This window comes from Zeus faber, assembly GCF_960531495.2.
Source record: "Zeus faber genome assembly, chromosome: 7".
In the NCBI taxonomy this organism is placed as follows: Eukaryota; Metazoa; Chordata; class Actinopteri; order Zeiformes; family Zeidae; genus Zeus; species Zeus faber.
The window spans coordinates 20,529,855-20,552,354 of NC_137203.1; the positions used below are offsets into that span (position 1 = coordinate 20,529,855).

The following is a 22,500-nucleotide window of genomic DNA, read 5'->3' on the forward strand; positions in this document are numbered from 1 at the left end:
AAATGCCAAACATCCTAATTACTTTTGAATGTTCCACAAAGAACCCCTTCCCTTTTTATTGCACAATTCCTGCAAAAAAAAAACAACCCAAAAAACTATTTTCACCTCTCTCTATATTGGATTCCTTGTAGGTGATAAAATGTTCAACCACTGCCAATTTTTATACATTTGAGGAACAAAAGTGTTCAAAAGTACCATTATAGCACCATTGTGTGTGTGTTTTATGTGGAAATGGAAATAACCAGTGTGGGGCAACATTCCATTGTTGAAGGTCACAAATGCGCACACACACACACACACACACACACACACACACACACACACACACACACACACACACACACACACACACACACACACACACACACACACACAGGCAAGGTAAAAAAAAAAGAAAGAAAAAGAAGTTAATGTCTAACATTCTTTGCTCCTCCATGTACCTGCCCGCTCGACTCAGGCCTCGCCATCAATTAGTCAGGACGCTGGACTTTCATTGAGATTAAGTGACTAATATCAGCGCTCGCACACAAGAAAGACGCTTTTCACGTCTGTCCAACAATCTGTTGAGTTAAAACACATGTGGCGATCCAGGTCCAAAAGCTGCAAGGGGTCCTCCACGCAATGAAAAACAGGTGCTGTGCTTTTTGGCCATGTAATACCCCATTTAGCCTCTGGAGCAAAGGTTATCCAGCTAATAGCTGCCTGGTGCTGCGCTGGGACGAGCCGTGCACATGGCCAGAACTAACATCTGGGACGGATTGCGCATACTTGCAACATATGCTTCAAGTTCAATTAAAATGAGGCCTTGGCAAATTTATTAATCTTTTTTTTTTTCCTCCTCTCCTTTTCTCGCTCCCTATGCCATAAAAGAGGCCTTCGCTGACCTGACCTTCATGCTAAAGAATTCCAAGCCGGGCTATAAGGTAATGAGAGCGTCAGCTCTCCCCAGTGCCTCTCACTCTGCGCAAGAGACAAATTTGTTAGGCCAAAAACTCTATTTGTTGTCCACTTAACCAGCTCTGATGGAGAGAAAAAAGTGGGGGGCGGAAATGTGTTACAGTGCAAGAAAGAGGAGCCAGTTCGCCGGAAGATGTTGGAGCGAGGGGAGGGGTGGGGTGGGGGTGGGGGTGTGGGGGATAAGAGGGAAGAGAGATATAGGCTCAAAAAAAAAAAAGAAGAAAAATGCCCCCCTTTCAACCTCGCTACAGCTCAAATGAAATGCTAACAGTTGAGGGGGGCAATAGATCAAAATGTATGAAGCCAGAGTTGGTAAATTGTAGGCTTTGTGGCGGCGGTGCTATCCGGCTCCCCAGCCCCGCGCTGGGTGCACAGAGCAAGGCCCTCTTATGTGGAATAATCAGTTTGCCACTGAATCTGACAGAGGCCGCACAAGCTGCCGGCGCACCTCATTTCAATATGAAAGTACAAAATGTATTTCATATAATCTGCAGCTTTTCAAACACCAGTTTTTTTTTCTCCCACTCCCCCCCCCCCCCCCCCCCCGCCTCCCCGGGAGGAGGTTGGAAATGCAGGAAGAGAGGACCCGAGTAAGGAAAATGGGTTAAAGAAAAATAATAATAATAAAATAAAAAGGTTCAAGGTTACTCGGTGCAAATCTTCAGTCAACCCCACCGTCCCGCCGCCGCCCGCCGCCCCCCACACTCTCTGTACGTCGCAGCCTTGAAACTCTGCAGCCGTAAAACTTGGCTCCCGCTTCAATGAAGCCGGGGTTGCGCTGAACGCACGTCTGCATGCAAACACCAGCTGATTGACTTGCTCGCTAGGTAGCAAACCCACTGCCTGATTCACTGACTCTCGACTGAGTGACTTACAGGCTGCTGCGGGGCTAGTTGGCACGCTAACAATGGCCAGCTGGACCAGAACTGTTATTCTTTTTACTCAGTCATTGCAGCCTTGAACACAAGACCCCTCAAAAAATGCAGGGGGGTGCGGGGCTTAGCAGAGGTTCATTTTGCATATCTTAAGAAAGCGAGCAAGTACTTTCTAACTATCGAATTGCCCGGTCAAAGGCCTTCACAATTACCATTGCAAACCGCCAAAAAATGGATCCAAAAAAAGTACATCCAGTGGAGACCACGCGAATCAACACCTCCGATCCTCAGATCGCCGGCATCGCATATCAACCTAAGCTCGGATTGAAAACGGTTTCGGTCGCAGCTCTCGACACGTTTCCGACGCTTCAAATTTCCACACGCCGGGATTTCTAACCCCAAACGGCGTAACTCCACTTCGACTGCAATCTCTTGCTATTCTTGGTTTTTTTTTGTTAACCATGCGGCGCCTATTGAACAGCTATTGCATGAAGGGATTAATTCCCGATTTAAGCGTTCCCATCAGCATTCCCGAAGTGCAGCCCTGACAAAGGGCGGCGCGCAACGTCGCCCTTTGTCAGTAGCGTTTGTTCCGGGAGCTTTTCCGACGGTGAAAACGAGCTGCGGCAGTAAAGCAGCCACCTGTTGTTACCTGATCATGTCTGGACAACCCAGATGCTGTTTTACTGGGACATAAAGGAGCAGTGAACGCCGCTAAATGGCTAACTAAGCACTTTATACGGGCAGCGGCCGGCTCGGGAATCACGGCCGGTACCGAATCCTCCGTGGCGTAATTTGAAAAGGAAAAGGGGACAAATGGTTGGTGCGAAATGGCCGTGGAGAACAAAAGCAGAGCGAATTGCGAGTGAAAGGTGAGGAGTCTGCCGAAGTGCATGTCGACAGAACGAGAGAGAGAGAGAGAGAGAGAGAGAGAGAGAGAGAGAGAGAGAGAGAGAGAGAGAGAGAGATAACTTTTCCATTAAGGTTAAAAGGTCACGCCGTGTGCTCTGGATACAGTCTGAGCCCCGCAGCCCTGGGCTGCAAAAGGAAAAAAAACAGACCGAGGGAGTCATTTCATTTGTCTGTTTGCGTTTCTGGTCTGTGAAACAGTGTCAAACCCTCCAGAGGCAAAAAATATGTGTGTGTGTGTGTGTGTGTGTGTGTGTGTGTGTGTGTGTGTGTGTGTGGGTGTGTATGTGTGTGTGTGTGTGTGTGTGTGCGAACATGTGTGCGCATGCGTGTTTGTGTGTGTGTGTATGTGTGTGTGTGTGTATATGTGTGTGTGCGAGCATGTGTGCGCATGCGTGTTTGTGTGTGTGTGTGTGTGTGTGCGCCCGTGCATTTGTGTTTTTGTGCGCGTGTGTGTGTGTGTCTGTGTCTGTGTCTGTGTCTGTGTGCGCGCGTGTGTGCACGCTCGTGTGTGTGTGTGTGTGTGCGTGCGTGTGTGTGTGTGTGCATAGAGATAATTACCTTGTCATCTTCGTCGTCATCTTCATCCACCAGCAGGTCCTCCACAGCTTGCTGAGAGAAGCAACAGAAGATAGATAAGAGAAGAACTTCAAATCAGGGCAGGCAGGGTCAGGGCCTGAGACACGCACAGGCGGGCCGAGGTACATTTCTAAGACTGATATATTGATATTTGATTGATACATTTTGAAATATTGTTTTGGGAAATATTTTAGAAACATATGATCATGTCAATGTGATTTATTTGGTCCATTCAATCCTCCCTCCGTGCTCCATGATAACACAGTAAAAGCAGCCTCTGAGATATTTACATTCACATATATCATATATTTCGAAAGTACAGTACTCCAGAAATTACAGTAACTGTTACTTATTTGAATGCAATAAATGAGTCCTGGCTCCAAAATAATAACAAGGCAAGGAAAATAAGGAAGACAATGCTAGAGTCATGGGCTAAGCAAGGTTGAGAACTGCTGCGTGAAAGGCACCGTGTTTTCAACTTTGAATTCAGTTTTAGAGACAATTGTGGTTGGAATTTTCCCAGACTTCCCAAAGCTTATGGTCCACCCATCCACCCATCATCTATCCAGCCATCCACCCATCCACCCACCCGTCCATCCATCCATCCATCCATCCACCCACCCACCAATCCAGCTATCCACCCATCCATCCATCCATCATCCATCCACCCACCCACCCATCAATACATCCACCCACCTACCCACCCATCCATCCATCCATCCATCCACACATCCATCCATCCATCCATCCATCCACCCACCCACCCACCCATCCATCTGTCCACCCACCCACCCGTCTACCCATCCACCCATCCACATCACCATCCATCCGCTCGAAAAATCTCCTACAGCTCTTGCAAAACCTCCCACTCCACTCTTGGTTTCTACCGTCACGCTCTCCATCCACGGTCCATCTATCTCTTTCCACGACATCTTTCAGAGGATGTTGCACAGCAGTCAGACACAGAGAGAGGGAGGGGGGGGGGGAAAGAGAAAGAGAGGGGGGCGCCCTGGAGCAGAAAGAGCCCGGTGACAGAGAACAGCAACTATGTGCTTCAGTGGTGCAGGACGGCTGTGACTGGAGCCCGAAGCCCCAAGGTGCAGGGAGACGAACAGCACCGTAGCACTCCCATGACATGCACGCATACACACACACACACACACACACACACACACACGCTGAAAAGAAACAAGAACCACCATAAAGAACCATAAATAAAGGAGAGATTTATTTTTTTAAGGTAAACATGGCCATTGAGGGGTGAGAAGCGGTACTTGTGTGAGCTGTTGCCCTTGAATCGCACCTCTCGCCACCCCCCCCCCTCTCTTTCTCTCTCACAAACAGACACACACACGCACATACACACACACACACACAAAAAGCAAGGTGAACAATAATGGATAACAGCGGAGTTGACCTTAACAATAAAAAGCACACCTCGACTCCTCCGCTCACGCTAACTTGATAAAGCGGTGTAAAAAGTCTGGTGTGGGAAAAAAAGTGAGTGGAAAAAAAAGGCCCTTTTCTCCCTCCAGTGCTACACATCGTTCCACGGTGGCCTTCTACCCTTTCAAAAGGGTGGAAAGTCACTGCGGTATGGAGAACAGCCATTAAAACTGATAAAAACACACGCGGAATAAGCACAGAACTTCCCTAATATAATCCCGCAGCATCAGGAGTAAGCAAGCGGGGGTCACACGCTGCAACCGGTGGCTCCTCCGCTTCAAAGCCAAAAGAACAATCATGCGTTTATCTGGATTCGCGTCCAGGATTTTCCCACCTTGTGCACCGGCGATAGTTTTGGAAGTTACTGAAAAGCATTTTCTCTCTGTGTGGAGAGATTGTTCGTCAATCATGGCTGCCGCTCGCTTCCCTGTTCTCCCCTCTCCCAGCAAGCATGCAGTGTCTTTCTGGGCGGAATATGGACCCCATTTGATAGGATTTTGCCTCTGGGAGCCCAATTTGAGAAGGTTTTTTATTGTTAGATGTGATTTAGCCCAAACCTCCACACCTGTCTGTGCTATAGTTATGGAGATAACAGTGAAACTGGGATCAAAACAGTCATTATCCTAAATTCTCTGGTGGTGCTAACGGCCAATAAATGAAATAATGGAGAAGTTTAACTATTAATCATTTTGCTTGGGACCTCTTGGGACCTCTGGAAGGACCCCCTGGGGGAACCCCGGACGCCCCGGTGGCAACCGCATGTGTGTTTGTGCGTCGCTGGGCCTGTTTCTTGAGCCTTTGTTTTGTCGATTCTTCCCGTAAAACGTCACGGGAGCAAAATGAATTAAGAAAACACGACAGCCCCCGTTCTGTCAATCACCCAATCAGAGCTGCAAGGTCACATTGTTGCTTCGCATTTACATAAACAAACACCTGCATCATAAGCCGCACGGCTGTCAACCCGACTGTTCTTCTCCTCCTTTCCATTATTCTACCCCCTCCAACCCTCCAAACCCCAATATTCTCCCCTCGCCCCCTCATCATCCCCATCCCCATCCCCAACCCACCTCCAGCACAGAGGGTTTTTTTTTTTTTGGGGTTATTTTTTTTTTCATAAATCCAGAAATCATTACTTAACAAGACAATAGCTTTTGTCCTTTTGTTTTCCATTGGAAATGAGAGGAGGTTGGGGGGTTGGAGGGGGTAGGTTGGGGGGTGTCTGTGGCACTGTTTGACATAAGCTTCTTATGTAAATGCAGCTTCCCGCTGAAACAAAAAGGGTTTCAGAACAGCAAAGTTGAGTGGGGAGAGTCAATAGTGCTCGGTATACACCACTGCCATTGATGTCTGTGTGTGTGTGTGTGTGTGTGTGCGTGTGTGTGTTTGTGTGCGTGTGCTTGTGCGTCTATACAGCTCGCCGAGTCGCTGGGGGGGTGCGTCGGCCTATAGCCGCCCCCAATACACAGCCGTGGAGCGGCTACATATTCCCAGTTCGCGCGGAGAGACTCCATTACCAAGTCTAGACAAACAAGCTTTATTTTTCCGGTAACGCTGGGGTTATATCACCCACCAGGGAGGCTTCCCTAACGCTCAGACAATGCGAAAAGATGCTGTGACGATACTGTTGGAAAAAAACAACAACAACAACGACAAAAAAAACAACAAACAAAAAAAAACAATGCTTCCGGCATCTCGCGCAACAAAGTAGAACTGTTTATAAAGTCATCACGGCTCCTTCCAGAAATCCATTCACCCCGTGCCAGACGAGAAAAGCATAATGGATTCCGCCGCGCGGCGCCGAGGCTTTGCGAGGGCACGCCTGGCACGCGCCCCCCCCCCCCAAACTTTATGAAACAAAAGGGAAATGAACACGAACACGAGCTCGCTGAAGTAGCATGACCTAGAGAGAGAGAGAGAGAGTGATAGAGTCGTTTGTCTTCCTCCGCACATCTCTCTCTCTCTCTCCCCTCCGACGCCCCTGGTTACAGGGAGAAGTCATGTTCCCCGCGTGGAGACACAGTGTAAAATTAATAAAAAAAAAAAAAAAGACGCCGAGCGGTGTCGTCTGCCCTGAAGATTGCTGCGGCTAAACGCGCGGCGCGAGGAGGAGCGGTATAAATTACCTCGGCGCGGCTGATGAATTCAAATCGCCGCTTCTTCTTTTCCCCATCTTTTCACCCTCCCCCTTTCCCCCCTTCTTTCCGTCTACATGACCTGCGATATCATTTGTCTGCTTATCCCTCCTCTATTATCATGTTGTTTGAATCACTATCATTACAGAAGCGTCTTGCCCGACGGTGTCAACATCTCTGGAGCCCTTTTCAAAATGATATGTGAATGACGCGGGCCCCCTCTTTCTCCCCGATGGTGTCCCCTGTAAATACACAACGATGATGGTAATATTAAAAGAACAAAAAAAAACAAAAAAAAAACAAAAAAAAAAATGGAGATTGCCGTGACATTGAGAGTCAGCACAGCTGTCACACTGTGAAGCTTTAGCCTCGGCGGCTGAACGGTGCGGATCCGAACCGCCGGGGTTTTTTTCGGGGCCCCGTCTTGGCATGGATCCTGGACCGCCCCTCCGCGGAACCATTCAGCGGCGTCTCGGTGGCGCTCCTCCTTTCACAGCTTCGCCCTCCACGTATCCGAGCAAATCGCCGAGGTGGAAAATCCGGGTGCAGAAAGATTTTGAGTCATCGGGCCCAGAGGCCCAAAAAGTGAGTAGAATCGGCCAGGTCGGTGCAGGGCTGGAGCAAATACATGGAAATGGGATTTTCTGGACCTGGAATTTTTCCGCTTGGCTCAGGGAAATCGCTCCGTCCTCCTCGAATCCGGTTCAAAATATAGACAATGTAGAACCATTGTTACTGTTCGTGTGGTCGTCGTCCAGTTTTCATCAGCGCTCATCATCAATTGTACGCTCACCACCCCACCCCGCCTCCAGAGTTTAAATTTCCCATTGGCGTGAAAGGTGTGTGACCCTTGATTCCACTGGCATCCCAATCAGCCTTATGCTTGTACTAAGCTGGGATGGGCTCCATCCCCATGACAGATCATCTCCATAGCTTAAGGGTGGATTGATCCCCAACTGTTCTACTGTTAAACCACAGACACCGAGTGGATCAGCAAGTCTAGGGGATCATGTATAATAGTGACCGACAGTTTAGATGAGCTCCATTACTTTGCTGTGATGGGTGACGAACGTACTGCTGTACACGGGGGAAAAATGGCCATTGGATCAACTTCATTTATTTTTATATCTTTTAGTCTTCGTCAACCAAAAAACGGACAAATGAAGGTGTCAATTTTAAGTTGAGAAAACATGAAGAAAATTGGTTTCACAAACTGAAGAAATATTATGTAGTTGATCCAATGTAATTAGATCAACTTCAACTTCAACTTTTTCCACTAGAATATCTGCAGCGCATGAAAAAAAAAAAAAAAAAAGAAAACCTTTATTACTGGCTGACTATTCTGTCTTTCAGTTTACACTAGTCATTTCCCTTCCTCTATGGAAAGTGTCGTAGGGGGACGTAGGGGTTTTCTGCGGATTTCTGCCCAGGATGTCATTATTAATGTAAACAGATCTTAAAATCCATGCTGGGCTCAAATCAAAGTTAACATTTGTAGCTCCATCCTCACCCGCCTCCTCTCCCTGGGAAAGTTTGCGCCTCGCAGTGGAGCCACATGAAGGTAGCCGAACCTCGCATTAGACCCGTTCTATCTGCTCCCTCTCTTTCTCTCCCTCGCTCCCCTGGATCAAATGTATCCTTGACTCTGTCAATTAAAGCGACCAAATCCTGGAGTTAAAGTGGTTTACGTGAGAAGGTCCGGGCTACAAACGGGCGAAGAGCCTAAAGAACGTGACCCAGGACGGAGGAGAGGGAAACACAGTATGAAGACTGGGAGGATTATCCTGACCCGACGGATGAGGGGAGAGAAACTCTACTGTGAGAGGATATCTACACTGGCAGAACAGAATAGAAAAAATACACACACACACACACACACACACACGCACACACATTAAACAAAAGGAGATCCAGCACAATTCCACCCCTTGAGCGAGCACCACATCATTTTCAGCCTTGTTTCAGCCTCTCTCTCTCTCTCTCTCTCTCTCTCTCTCTCTCTCTCTCTCTCTCGCTCTCTCCCTCTCTCTCTCTCTCTTAACCTTCCCAATGACAGCCGCGGGGGGAATTGACGCCAAGGCAGACATCCCGGCGAACATGAAGATATACTCTCTCCTCCTTTTTTCTGCCCACCCCCAACCCCCACCCTCATACCCTTCCTCCTTCCTCCCGCTCCTCTTCATCTTTGATATGTGGGGGTGGGGGCGGGTGGGGGGTCTAACCTCTCCAGCTGCTGAGGCTTGGCCGACTGGCTGGCTAGCTGGCTGGGGGATCTCTCAGAACCTACTTGGTATGCACCATCCATGTGTGTGTGTGTGCGTGTGCGTGTGCGTGTGCGTGTGTGCGTGTGTGTGTGTGTGTGTGTGCGCGCGTGGGGGGGGGGGGGGGTTTGGGTAAACTGCATAGATCACAGTTTCTTTTTTTTCTCTTTCCTTGCGTGTCTGATAAGGGCTGCTGGCTGAGCCGGGGCTGACCCAGACGGGCCCCTCACAAGCTGTCAGAGCCGTGGCCCTCACAGTGGGGCCCTTCCATCTGCACAGCCCTGGCCAAGAGCTCGCCCAGCGGGGGGGGGGGGGGCTCGGGGTGAGGCTGAGGGGTGCTTTCTGGAGCTGGGTTTCAGGGGTGCGGGGCAGAGAGGGCTGCACTCTGTATTCATGGAAGCCAGGCCAAGTCGACACGTCAATCAAGATGATGAGAGCACTGGATGTTAAGGGGGGGGGGGTTACTTTTAGGAGACTCACGCCCTTTACTTCCAGCTTTCCTTCGCCTAATTGGTTAAGACATTTAGGGAGCTATTGCCAGACATTTGGCACTTCACACGCTCTATCAGCAACGGTGGAAAGTAGCAAAGTACAAGAGAGCACATTTATCACATATCTCACTTAGGTCCATTCACTTTTGGAGACTCCATCCCAAAGATTCATATTTATGTTCTTGATAACATCATATCGATGTTATCAAGAGCTTTCGTGGACCACCTCGTTAGAATAAACCAATGAAAAAAGGGCAGCGCCGGCGGCCCCCAATACGCAAAATGACCTGCTGCAACTAAGGCCCAGATGGAAACGGAAAACGTTGTCATCACATATCTCATGAAAAAGCTTGACCGGCTCTGAGGTGGATTCTCCGTGTTTCACCTCAAGGTGATACTGGAGATGAGCGGGTTTGAGGCTCTCACTGGAGAGAAGAGAACTTCCTAGCACAAAAAAACGATAGAGATCTCGGTTCTAAGTATTTCTTTCACTGTACTTTCTTGATTGCTCCGTGCACAGCCTGGCTTTGTAGACGCCTCAGACTCGTTCTCGTTTTGATCATCTGCCACTTTTTCGTAAGACTGCCCCGACGCAGGCCGTCGTGCACCAAGCACCTCTATTTACCTCATCTTATGGTGACATGCGTGACACGCAAGGTTACTTTTTACCGGTAATGATCAGTGTAATTCGAAAGAATCACAAGCCATAAAGCTATTTTACACAACAATTTTGTTTCACATGCTGATTATATTAGAATAATACTATTTCTTTTATTATTTTCAATTCGATTTTTTGTTTTTTTCCCCACGGACGACCTGCGATACCCAGCGGTCCAGTGGTCCCAAGACCACAGTTTGGGAACCGCTGGATGGAGATGTGTGATCTCTCCGTTAAATACACAAATAACATCAGGTGATGTTAGGATTCAACAAAAAACTATTACAATTTGCGTATTTGAAGAGATACGTGGTCACTTTGGCTTGCACTAGTTAATCGGTAATATTTGCATATTTAATGACAAATAGAGTTACAAAAACCCTGATTCAAAGTGATCTTAACATTTAGATCATTCGAACTTCTCCAACTCTTTAAACTCGTTTTGTCTTTTGGTGGGACATTTTGGCTCTGAAACATGACTTTGAAACGTGCAAATATTACAATTAACTCACATTCTAAAAAACGCATTGCTTTGACCATGTGACGACTCATGTATACTATGAGTGTAATAATCTTGCGTTATAGCATAACATTACCGGTTGTTAATTTTATCAGAAATAGTGGTTATCACACTGAGACGCCTTGCAGTGTACATTGACATTTACTAGTTGCCTCCACCCTCATAATAAAGAAGAGGTTAAGGACGTCATTATTATCGTTGTGAACAATGTTGAATAGTACCTGCACAACTAGGCAACGCCTGCTTTTGTGTGTCAGGGTTTCCCAGTGGTTGGAGGGATGGAGGGTGGAGCCCACCCAGGAACACCACCTGTGCAATATCTGCTCTGGACCACCACCAAACAAACTGCTGCTATTGTCATGAGCTTTATAACCAATACGTCAAGGACATGACTACTTCATCGTGAACGACGTTGGTGAGTACCGGGACAGGTCCGCCACGTTCCCTGTTCTCTACAGTATATTGGACATCATCCTCCCCGCACCAAGGAGCTAGAAAGCCTCGTGTTTTGGAAAACGTTAATGTCACTTTGAATCAGGTTTTTTTTTGTCTTACGACCAACACAGCTGTTTCTCATTAAATACACAAATATCACTGAGGTTTTATTAAGGTTGCTCTGATTCGTGGTCACAGTGAACATGATTTTTTTTTTCATATATTACCAACTGTCCGTGTTATTTTTGGATGAAAGCGCATCACATGACGCAGCAGGGGAACATTGTTTTTCGGCCGGGGCTACACCACGCCACTTTACTGTGTGCGTGTGTTATGGTTCACCGGATGATTCCATTTTATGTGTGTATCTGTCTGGACAGCACACAGAGTCAGGGTTGGCATACAGTGACTGTGACTACTAGCTTTTATTCTAACATTCGTTTTTGGGCATTTTTTTTTTTGGACTAGAGCAGCGGGGAGGAGACAGGAAATTAGGGTAGAGACAGGCGGCAAATGACCGCAGCCAGGATGGGAACCCAGGTCACTGTAGGTGTTTTGCCGATATGATAGGCACCCTTATCCGGGAGAGCCACCAGGACCAGGGACCACCTGCCATACCCTAGGACCACAGCTTGGGAACCGCTGACCTGCACTTTTATCTCTCCGTAAACTGTAATCGGGATCTGCAAAAGCCCTCATCTGCATAAAAAAAAAGCTAGTCGTAATTCATGTCCTATTATAGGCTCTGTTATAACAGTGCACTTGATATGACATGTACTTTTATTTTTAATACTGTAAGTACAATTAAGAGCAAGTACATATCAACTTGTGTCAATGTGTTACTTTCACTTTTACTAGAGAACTTTGTACTTTAACTCATGAACGGTCTGAGACTTCCGACACTGTTTATCAGCCTCTTCTCCACCGGCATCTCCCCAAACGCATGGTTCCTAGTGAAACATTCACAAATAGCTGCAGAGGGCGCGCGCACAAAACAACCACAGCTGAGGAGCACACCGCTGCTGCTATTGTCGGCGACGGAATCACAAAGGTTGGAAAGTTGCGGTGATGGAGGGAGGGAAACAGAGAAAAAGCGAAACAGAGAGAGCGAGAGAGAGACATGAAGAGAAATGGGAGGCTGGGAGGATGGAGCAGCGGCAATCCCAGAAGCTCCCGGTGCTCCCGTCCTTTCCATCCTTCCTTCTTCTGGCTGCCGAGGCGAGGAGGAGGAGGAGGAGGAGGAGGGGGAGGAGGAGAAGCGACGGCAGGACGGCACGGGGGAAATCAGTGGGGCACAGGCACTACCAGTTAAAAGTGACATGACCTTTTTGATTCTGTCACCTGTCACCAACTTGCCGGTGTCTGGCGCCTCCGCCTCTGCCGCTCCATCTCTCCATCTCCACCTCTGTCGCTCCGTCTATCTCCGTCTCCCGTCTCCCCTTCTCTTTACCCCCCCCCCCCCCCCTTTTTTTTTCCTGGGTAAATACGGTGTGAGGTGTGACTTTTTCCGCAAGGAGTTGGAGGTTTAATAGGCTGAGTTGTTCTGTTTTTTTTCCGCCATTTGCTTAAATGTCGATCCTCCTTCTCTCGGGTCTTAATGAGGGTTAGGTGTCGAGGCAGAGCGACGCTGAAAGCTTTCGGCGCTCCGCCGTGCAAACAAAGAGGAAAAGACGAAAATAGGATTTGTTAAAAAAAGATTGGCGACGGAGTCGTTAACTTAAGATGGGATCGTTATCGACCTGATCAGCGGTGGAAGAAGTACTCAGAGCTCTTACCTTTCTGTAAACGTGCAAATATACTTTCCCTTCCACCAGAGGAAGGCACCACATTGCCAAAGTACCACATCAACATTTCTACTGAAGTAAAAGCAAATAAGTACTCGGTCTTTAATGTGCTTAAATATTAATATAAAATATTATAAATAAATATTAATATTAATATCATATCCAGTGCACTGATCGACCTAAAATACTATCTCCGGGGATACAGATATTTGCTTGGAAATGCAGTGGAGTTAAAGATCAATGCTCTCTGAAACTATCTACTAAAGTAAGCACAGATACTTGGAAAAAAAGTACTTAAGTCCAGCAACAAAGTACTTATGAAGTATTATTTCCATCCAGACGTGGTTTTGAACCCAGACCGCACTATATATCGATAGTCACACCCAAATGCCACCGTGAGCTTCAAGGGCGTGTCAACAATGGAGCGACGAGGCAATAAAAGCCACAACAAGGCGACGGGCCGAGGATGAATGTGGTAAATATTTCGTGATAAGGGACGGGGTGATAAGGCTTTTGGCGATGGTGTCGACGATAGCTCCGGCTGACCGCGCTGGAGGACGAGCAGGGGTCGGGGGCTCTATCCGTCTGAAGGGTCCGGAGGATGTTGAGGATCCGGAGCCATTAGAGCGTCTTCCTCCTCCTCCTCCGCCTCCTCCTCCCCCTCCTCCGCCTCCTCCTAATGTGACGGTCGGGGGTTAGGAGGAGTAAAAAGAGGATGGTCCTCCGGTGTGATGAGGCCTAATTGCCCGTCATCCAGTCATCAAGCGACGAAAAGAGACATCAGCGTCCTGTGGTATGCACATATATATGTGTGTGTGTGTGTGTGTGTGTGTGTGTGTGTGTGTGTGTGTGTGTGTGTGTGTGTGTGTGTGTGTGTGTGCGCGTGTGTGCGTGCGTGCATACGTACGTGCGTGCGTGTGTGTTCTATGCCGGCACATTAACACCTTCCTAACATCTGGTGAGGGGAATTGTGGGGACGTAGGAACATCAGAGGAGATTTTCAATCAGGGACGTAGAGTGGGGACGTGTTTTAGAGAGTGTGTTTTAAGTGCACATTATGCACACACACACACACACACATACAGACACACACACACACACACACACACACACACAGACACCATATGATGCCGTATCTTTCCAAAACACACTGTTGCAGACACATAAACACATACGCACACATACGCATTTACACTAAAAAACACACACAGGCAGACACATTCAAACGCACATACATAAGACATACACAGACACACAAATACTTCAGTGTAGAAACCAAAACATTCTTATTTGCAACACACAAAAATACACACTTAAACACACACAGACACGTGCAAATACACAGTATTTTACATGTGCACATACACACAAACAAACACCTACAGATACAGTATATACACAGGCAGCCTCAATGGTGCTGTATCGTTCCAAAACACTCCAATACACACACACACACACACACACACACACACACACACACACACACACACACACACACACACACACACACACACACACACACACACACACACACACACACACACACACACACAGCTGCCTGTCCCCTGGCAGACTGAAGCCACACACCTGGCAACTTTCTCTGCATCTCATCCATCACATTAGATTTTAAAGATTTCAGACGGAGAGAGAGACGTGTTATTAAAAAGCTCTTCCAGTGCTAAACAACTTCCCCCTGGAAGGTTCACACACACACACACACGCACACCCACACCCACACACACACACACACACACACACACACACACACACACAAAAACATCACACTCTACCTCGTCTACAATAAGTACAATAGCCGCTACTGTTGTTTATGAAAAGACAAAGAGAAAGAAAGAGAGCGAGGGAGAGGGAGAGACAAAGGGAATGTTGTTTGTTGTTTGTTTCTCCACTAGAGCCCATTAACACGCCGCACGCAAGTCAGCTTACAGTAGCTTAGCACGGCAGAGGAAGACAACAGCAAGGAGGATGGGGGGTCGGAGGTCGGGGGTCGGATGGGGCTCTCCATTTTAAATGCCGTTCGGAGGCCGGTCAAGGTTGGGTCCAAGGGTAAGGAGCGCTGATCCGGGGTGCGTTTGCGGAAGCGGTGTGAAGCCCGTGACCCCGAGTCGCCGTGAAACAACACGCTTGTTTATTTTGTCGTAATCCGGCATTGTTTTGGCGGAAAAACACGGAGAAGGGCCCTCGCATTGAACCCCGGCACGCACCAAGCGAGGCCCCCCGCGGGTCATTAGCAGGATCTTTTTTGCGAGGAACACAGATCTTTTTTCTTTCTTTTTTCTTTGTTTTCTTTCGTCTTCCCTCTCCATCTCTAGATCTGGGTATTTTATACCCACGGCAAACACATGTCATGTAATCCCAGATAATGCCTTTTAACTGAACTTGTGCATTGTTGATTTTGTAGATTTTGTATGTTTGTCATTTTGAGTTAGTTAGAATTTTTGGTATATTTGTATATTTTGCTATTTCTGTTTTTTTTTATTCGGCTATTTTCCTGGTATATTTGTTTATTTCCGTTTTTTTTATTGGCTATTTTTTTTTTTTTTTTCGATTGTTAAGCTATGTTTTATGGCAATAGTCTGCACAGCAAAGCAGCAGTTGTCACCACAACAAACTCCTTGTATACGAAAAAACGTACTTGGCCGAATAAACGGATTCAGATTCCGATTCTGATCTCTCTACCGCATTGGTCTCTCCCTCTCTTCCACCCCCCACCCTCTTCGGATGTAGCTGTGCAGAGATGTCGGGGAAAACCGCAGCAGCTCGCCGGATGCTGACCCTGGCTCGCCTCGGCACGATGCTTTCATTTGGTGTGTGTTGTTTGAAGTAATTAGAAGTGCCCCCCCCCCGCTCTTTCTTTTCTTTCCTCCTCTTTTTCTTTTCTATTCCGTTCATTCTTTTACCCCCGGCAAGTCCGGGAGAACGAGTTGGCCACATCTTTGGCTTCATAAAGACTCATAAGAGGGGGAAAAAGGGATTCAGACGGACGGAAAACACTGCGCTATGGTTAGGATTTGGAGGGTTAACCATTTTTGGGGTTTGTTTTCAATCAAATGGGGGACATATTTGTTGACTCGAGTCATCCCTCCTCTCCGCAAAGTACTATTTTACCAAAACCACACCATCGAGCATGTGAAGTTAACACTTGAAAATAGTCCACATTTCTCCAAGCACCTCAACTTTTTCCCAAAGCCGAGGAAGAATGGTATTGTCCTCCGAAAAAAGGCACTCGGCGTACAAGTATCAGCCCGTCTTATAATGCTCGAGACACTATTGTCCCTCTCGAGGAGGACAGGACAGAAGGGCAATTCTGCGTGGAAAGGAGTGTGCGGGGGAGTGCATGTACTTTATTTATACGTGAAGCGAGTGGCATTTTACACGAGTACCTAACCTCCGTCGCCACATTTTAATTAGGAAGTGCAATAAAAAAAAAAAAAAAGAACATCATTATGCGAGGACAAATAAGAACCCCAGGTAGAAACACAATCCAGCAGTGTGTTTATGTGTGTGTGTGTGTGTCTGTGTGTGTGTGCATGTATGTGTGTGTGTGTGTGTGTGTGTGTGTGTGCATGCGTGTGTGTGTGTGTGTGTGTGCGCATGTGTGTGTATTTTCTATGGGGGGGGGGGGGTTTCAGGTTTTGAGGTTTTGTCAAGCAATGTCACCATCTACAGGCCGCCGGGAGAAAAACAAGAGTTATTCAGCATCAGCATCAAGTTGAGTTAAAATTTGTCAGCGAACATAATTGCAACTTAAAACCTTCAACTTAAAATCTCGACCGGAATAACAATGAACAGCGCGAGGGTGGGGAATTTGTAACGCTTGTGTCAAAAACAGTAAATTACTTCTTATCGTGAACACAGACGTAATACTTAGGCACTGATAAACCGTACTTAGGAATACTAAACATTAACTTTTAAAGGGTGTCCACGTGATGCAGTTTTTGTTTGATTATTTGATTTATTTAATATATTTATCAATATTTAAATGTAGTTAAACGTGGCTTCATTAAAGTAAAATGATGTATATTGAAAGCAGATAAAGGTAATGCAGCCATTGAAACAGAGCAAATACAAACTTTTTATTGCATTAAATGCATTTTCAGACATTTATTATTCTTAATATTTTTATTATATGATTTTAGTTGTTGTGGGTTCTAGGCATTTTTTTTTGTCATTTTTTGTATTCTCTGCTTCTTCCCCAACTCGAAGATAACTAAAATGCTTGTGCATAAAAAGTTTTTTTTTAACAGAGATGCATGCCCAAATCACCAACTCCACGGGAACGGGTGGAATCGCCGTTGTTTTTTTTCAGAGGTACAATTTTATCTGCAGTCTGCTAGCTGGTTATTTTGAACTAAGTTCGCAATAGGGACTTATTAAAATTAATCACATCATTGTTCATGCCTGCTCCTCAGTCCAGTTTGGCTATCCCTCTTTTCTCTCTCTCTCTCTTTCTGTCTCTTGCTCGCTCTCTCTCTCCCTCTCTCTCCCCCCTTTGCTCGAAATGTGCCCGGGCATGATTAAAACATGTCTGTTTCTCCATGACATTGCTTTGACATCGTTTAATTGGAATAAGAGATAAAAATAAATGAATTAAATAAATATACTAGCAGGTAAGTGGCGTAACATAGCTCAAGGTGACAGCCATTATTTCCCCCTCTTCTCTGCGTCAAACCCTGCGAGGGGAGGAATGTGGGGCCGCATGGAGAATGCACTTCTTGAAAGTGCAGGGGGAGTTTCATTTATTTTCTTATTTATTAATTTTTTCCCCTCTTCGCCATTAAAAATACATTTTAAAAAGTTGGCTTCGGAAATTCATCATGAATTGAATTATGATAATAGTATTTTTATTATTATGCTGTTAAGTTGCGGTTTCATCAACAAATATTACTAATAATTAGCTAATACCGTGAAATATTATGAGACATGTTGAGGAAATGCATATTAATTTGTCTTATTTGTGGCATTCTGGTGCTGTGCATATTTCATATTTCTCACACTCACAACCTTCGCGTTTTTTCTATATTTTACGGTGCAAATTCCAAAAAGGCAAAAAGAATTGAAACGTGAAATCTAATCAAATATTTAATTAAATATGTAGGTTAAAAAATATATATATATTCAAAAGTACATCTAATATCCGCATACAAAAAGTGCCCTGGAGGAAGGGGAGCTGTGGGCAGAGGGATATGTGCGTGGCGAGCAGGGGGGGGGGGGGGGGGGGACTCACCACGTCTTGCCTGGTGTCCCTCCCCGACATGATGAGGACGTAGTTCCAGACCAGCGGCAGCAGCAGCGCCAGGGGAACCATGTAGAGCTCAAAGTTCCACACCACTACGACAAAGAGCTGGAAGAGAGAGCAGGAGGGGAGGAAAAAGAAGAGAGAAGACAGAAGGAAAAGGAGAAGTTACAAACAAACCCCACTGGGGCCAAGCGGGTGTTACATTCCAGGCCCCACCTTGACCCCTCCGACGGGACCGAAATGTGAGCAACAATGACACGCAGTCAAATGTATTCTGATGCCGAGTCACAAAGTCACATTCGCCGGGAACAAAGTGCGCGAAAAAAAAGATCATAACAAAAGTAAAGCCTAACAAAGGTATGGCCGCCTGGTCCCCGTTTAGTCCCGAGTCGGACATCCTGACCCTCGAGGTGAGGGTGGAGGAGGAGGACGACGGAGAGGTGAAGAGAAGTGCGAGCGTCTTCCCGCCACGCCAATCATCCCCCTGCCTGCTCAGGGGTCATCCGCCATTTAAACCTCCCAAAAAAATACAAAAAAAACCTCCTCATCTGACCCCCTCAAACCTCCACACCCCGAGTCGCGAACCCTGTCACTCCACCCGCACGTTCCCCCGGTCCCGTCGTCTACCCAGAGGCCGACCCCTACCAAAAGCCCCCGAAAAGCCCCTGTGCCCCGTGGCTAACCTCCACGACTCCCACCTGCCAAAAACTTTACACCCAACCACCCCTCTCATTACCGCCGTTTGAGAAATTAACCTTTTTTTTAGGAACGCCTTGTGTTCTATTCTGGAGCTGCCGGGGGGGCTCTTTATCCCACAAAACGAAAGATTTGGAAAATAGATCTCTTCCTGACATTTTCGGGGGCAGAGTCAAAGAGTCAAAATGTCCGAGCAGCGTTTTGAGTTCCATATTGTTCCGTTTGACGAGCGGGAATCTACGGAACCAAAACTGTCAAACTGGAACAAATGGTGAGAATGCCTTGAGTCGTGAGCGAAAATAATTCATCCGTTATTATTATTCATATTCGGGATAAATCATTATTTCCAATCAGAGTCACAAAAACACTTAAATTGCGCAGGTTGACAGGCTTCGCTGTTTATTACCCAACGTTCCAGGAGTGACGTTTTCTTTTGTTTGATTAAAGATTTGGAAACAGGCAAAATTAAAATGAATTCCCTTTGTTGAAACGTGTGAAACGGTGTGTTTGACTCTCATCGCATCAGCATCACTCATCCCGACGACAAAAAAATACACATCAACTGTGTTCTCACGCTTTTGATAATCGTCCGTCTCCGTATGTCTGTGTGTAGAATGTGCATAGTACGGCAAAAAGGAAGAAGAAAGGAAAGAACAACAATGGAGCGCCTGCGTTGTTTGATTTGTGTTTAGAGTTGAAGTTTAGTGTGAACGTCAGGTTTTTTTTTTTCCCCCCACAATATAAAAAAAAAATAAAAATAAAAAAAAAAAGGATTTGGGGCTTCACTGCCCCTTTGAGGGAGCCGTGGTGTGTAAAATGACCTAATGGACACATGAAATGTCTAGTGAATTAACATAACACCTAGATAAAAAACAAATACATAAATACATATAAAAACATACAATATAAATGATCAAATGAGCGGTCGGAGAGGGAAAATTCTTTCTTTCTTTCTCTCCCTCCTACTCACCTACTGCGTCTGTTCCACACTCACACACACACACACACACACACACACACACACACACACACACACACACACACACACACACACACACACACAAACACACACACACACACACACACACACACTCACACACGCACACACTGACACCAACTCTTTCCGGCACCAATTTAAAAAAAGCTGTATTAAATAAATACGCAGGCATCAAACTACCTTCTTATAACGACATCCCATCAAGATGAGCGATATTGAGAATAATATCTTAGACTTTCACTCTATTTGCCACTAACGCTAGATTTGTTGTCACAAGATTAAATACATTTTGGAAAAAAATCTATTCCCCCACGGGGCATTTTAGCCCGTTATCCTTCACCCTGGCCCCTGTGAGTTTGTGTATGTGTGTGTGTGTGTGTGTCTGGTTATTCTAGCTGTGGGCTACGTTTTGACTGGCAGACAGCGGAACTGGACACTGACCCCCCCCGCCCAAACCCCTCCGTCAGCCACCCCCCCCCCCCCACTGTGCCTGGACTTCTCTAGCCGGGACCCCTGAAGGACCAAGGACCCCCCGCCCGGCCCACCCGGCCGCCCCCGGGTAGTGAGGCTCCACCTGGGGCGGAGAGGAGAGGGAGGAAGACTGCTGTGGACGGTGGTGACCCGGAGAGAAGGGAGAGAGAGAGAGAGAGAGAGAGAGAGAGAGGAGAAAACACATCACAACGGATGGAACGGAGGAGAGGACGGATGGTGGAAGATAGAAAATACAGTAAGGAGGAATATTTCAGGTGGTGGGATATACACTCTAAATTCTAAAGTGTCCTATCACAGCTAACACACACACACACACACACACACACACACACACACACACACACACACACACACGCTGGTTGATATGCATCTCTGTGCTGGAGTAGAAATGTTCACAATTCACATATATTCCAAACTGAGTGTGTTTTTGTTATTCAAATGAAGCAAAACTCACTCTAATTTACTCCGGAGGGCATTAAAAAAAGAAATAAGAAGAATAACGCTGCAAATACACGCACGGCTCTGATCTGTTCCACTCCTATTCATCTCAGAGTTGATAATGTGGAATCTACAATTATCTGGAGAAAGGGAACAGAGCACGATACATTTTTTCGGTGTGTTTCATTTGTTCTGTATTTGGATTAAGTTTGCGTAATAAATGCCAATCAATTGTTTTTTTTTTATTATAATAAGTGATAAATAAATTATCTAAATATATCGGCTGACCCGGGCTTTCAAAAGAAAAACAATGTGTTTTTTTAAACATGTTTTTTTAATTTAAAGGAAATGTTATTAAAACGCTTTAAAATAACATGGCTAAAATGGATCCACTCTTAGTCGAAAAAATTTATACAACAAATTAAATAAATCTGAGATGGTACTGAGCACAAATTAAAATTCACCTGAAATCAAGACATAATAAGGGAGAATAATAATATTAGATAATCCTTCGTAGTATTGCTGAAATAATTGTTATCGTCCACAAAGTTGGAGATTCTTTAGAGAATTTACCTTTGATGTTTTATTTAACAACATGGAATAGGAAAATCCCCCCCAAAAAACAGAACAGACATACATAAAACAATTAATATAAAATCAGAATGAATACGAAAATACCACAAAAATTCACAAATAAAATTCAGCAAAGGCTGAATGATTTATTAAACCATTAACAGCGAGGCGAGTCACAAGTTGTCTTTTGCTTCACTTCTTCTTAAAAAAACGAGCCCGCGGTGACGGCTCGGAGCTCGGGGCACTGTGGGAGGGTAATATTCGGTGCTCGGGCTTACATTAACCACACACCAGGCAAACTTTGTGCTCCCCCCCCCCCCCCCCCCACACACACACACACACACACTCTCGATCTGTCTCAGAGGAGTGAAACTGAAGTTTAGATTTCAGAGTGCCCCCCTTTATCTCTGTTACATCAATTTCCATGCTGGCACTAAGTGTTGCCAGATAGCAACTAGGCGTCCTGTGTTAAGTCTGAGGGAACGAGAGAGAGAGAGAGAGAGAGAGTGGGAGAGGGGTAAAGAGAGAGAGAGTGTGTGTCCTGCTGCTGACCGGACCCTCCTGGTTCCTTCCGTGGTGCTAGACTGCCCCCTGCTGCAGCAAAACATCCACAACACATCCAAAAAAAAAAAAAAGAATTTTCTCCTAATAAAAAAGCTGGATACTACGAGAAGTCCAAAATGTAAAAAAAAAAAATTATAAATAAAAAATGTCTAGTGCAACGCTGTAAATCTACACCTGGACATGGAGGCTACGGAAATAACCCGGATCCTTCCACGTTGGAAACGCAGACCACCCGCTCGTTCCCGATCGGGCGCGGATCTCAGGTGATGGCACCCTCCGACTCGGGCATTCAGCTCCACGTCCTATCGTTCATCTTGCGAATCAGGGAGCGAGCAGAAGTATTTTTTTTGAAGGTATACCTTTCAAAGCAGTCCCTTTGCTGCGGGGAAAGGCGAAACCAGCCCTCCCCTGACTTCACCACCCCCCAAAAAAAAAA

The 22,500-nt window shown here is 46.2% G+C and overlaps 1 protein-coding gene across 1 annotated transcript in view; it reads right to left on the reverse strand.

The window, feature by feature from the left end:
- Positions 1 to 22,500, reverse strand: part of mctp1a (multiple C2 domains, transmembrane 1a) — a gene marked incomplete at its 5' end in the record, with an annotated part of 175,249 nt that overhangs the window by 25,179 nt on the left and 127,570 nt on the right. The window contains 2 exons of the mRNA XM_080003866.1: positions 3,303 to 3,353; positions 18,293 to 18,409. Of these exons, the coding sequence (XP_079859992.1) occupies positions 3,303 to 3,353; positions 18,293 to 18,409 (168 nt within the window). The remainder of the gene's footprint in view (positions 1 to 3,302; positions 3,354 to 18,292; positions 18,410 to 22,500) is intronic.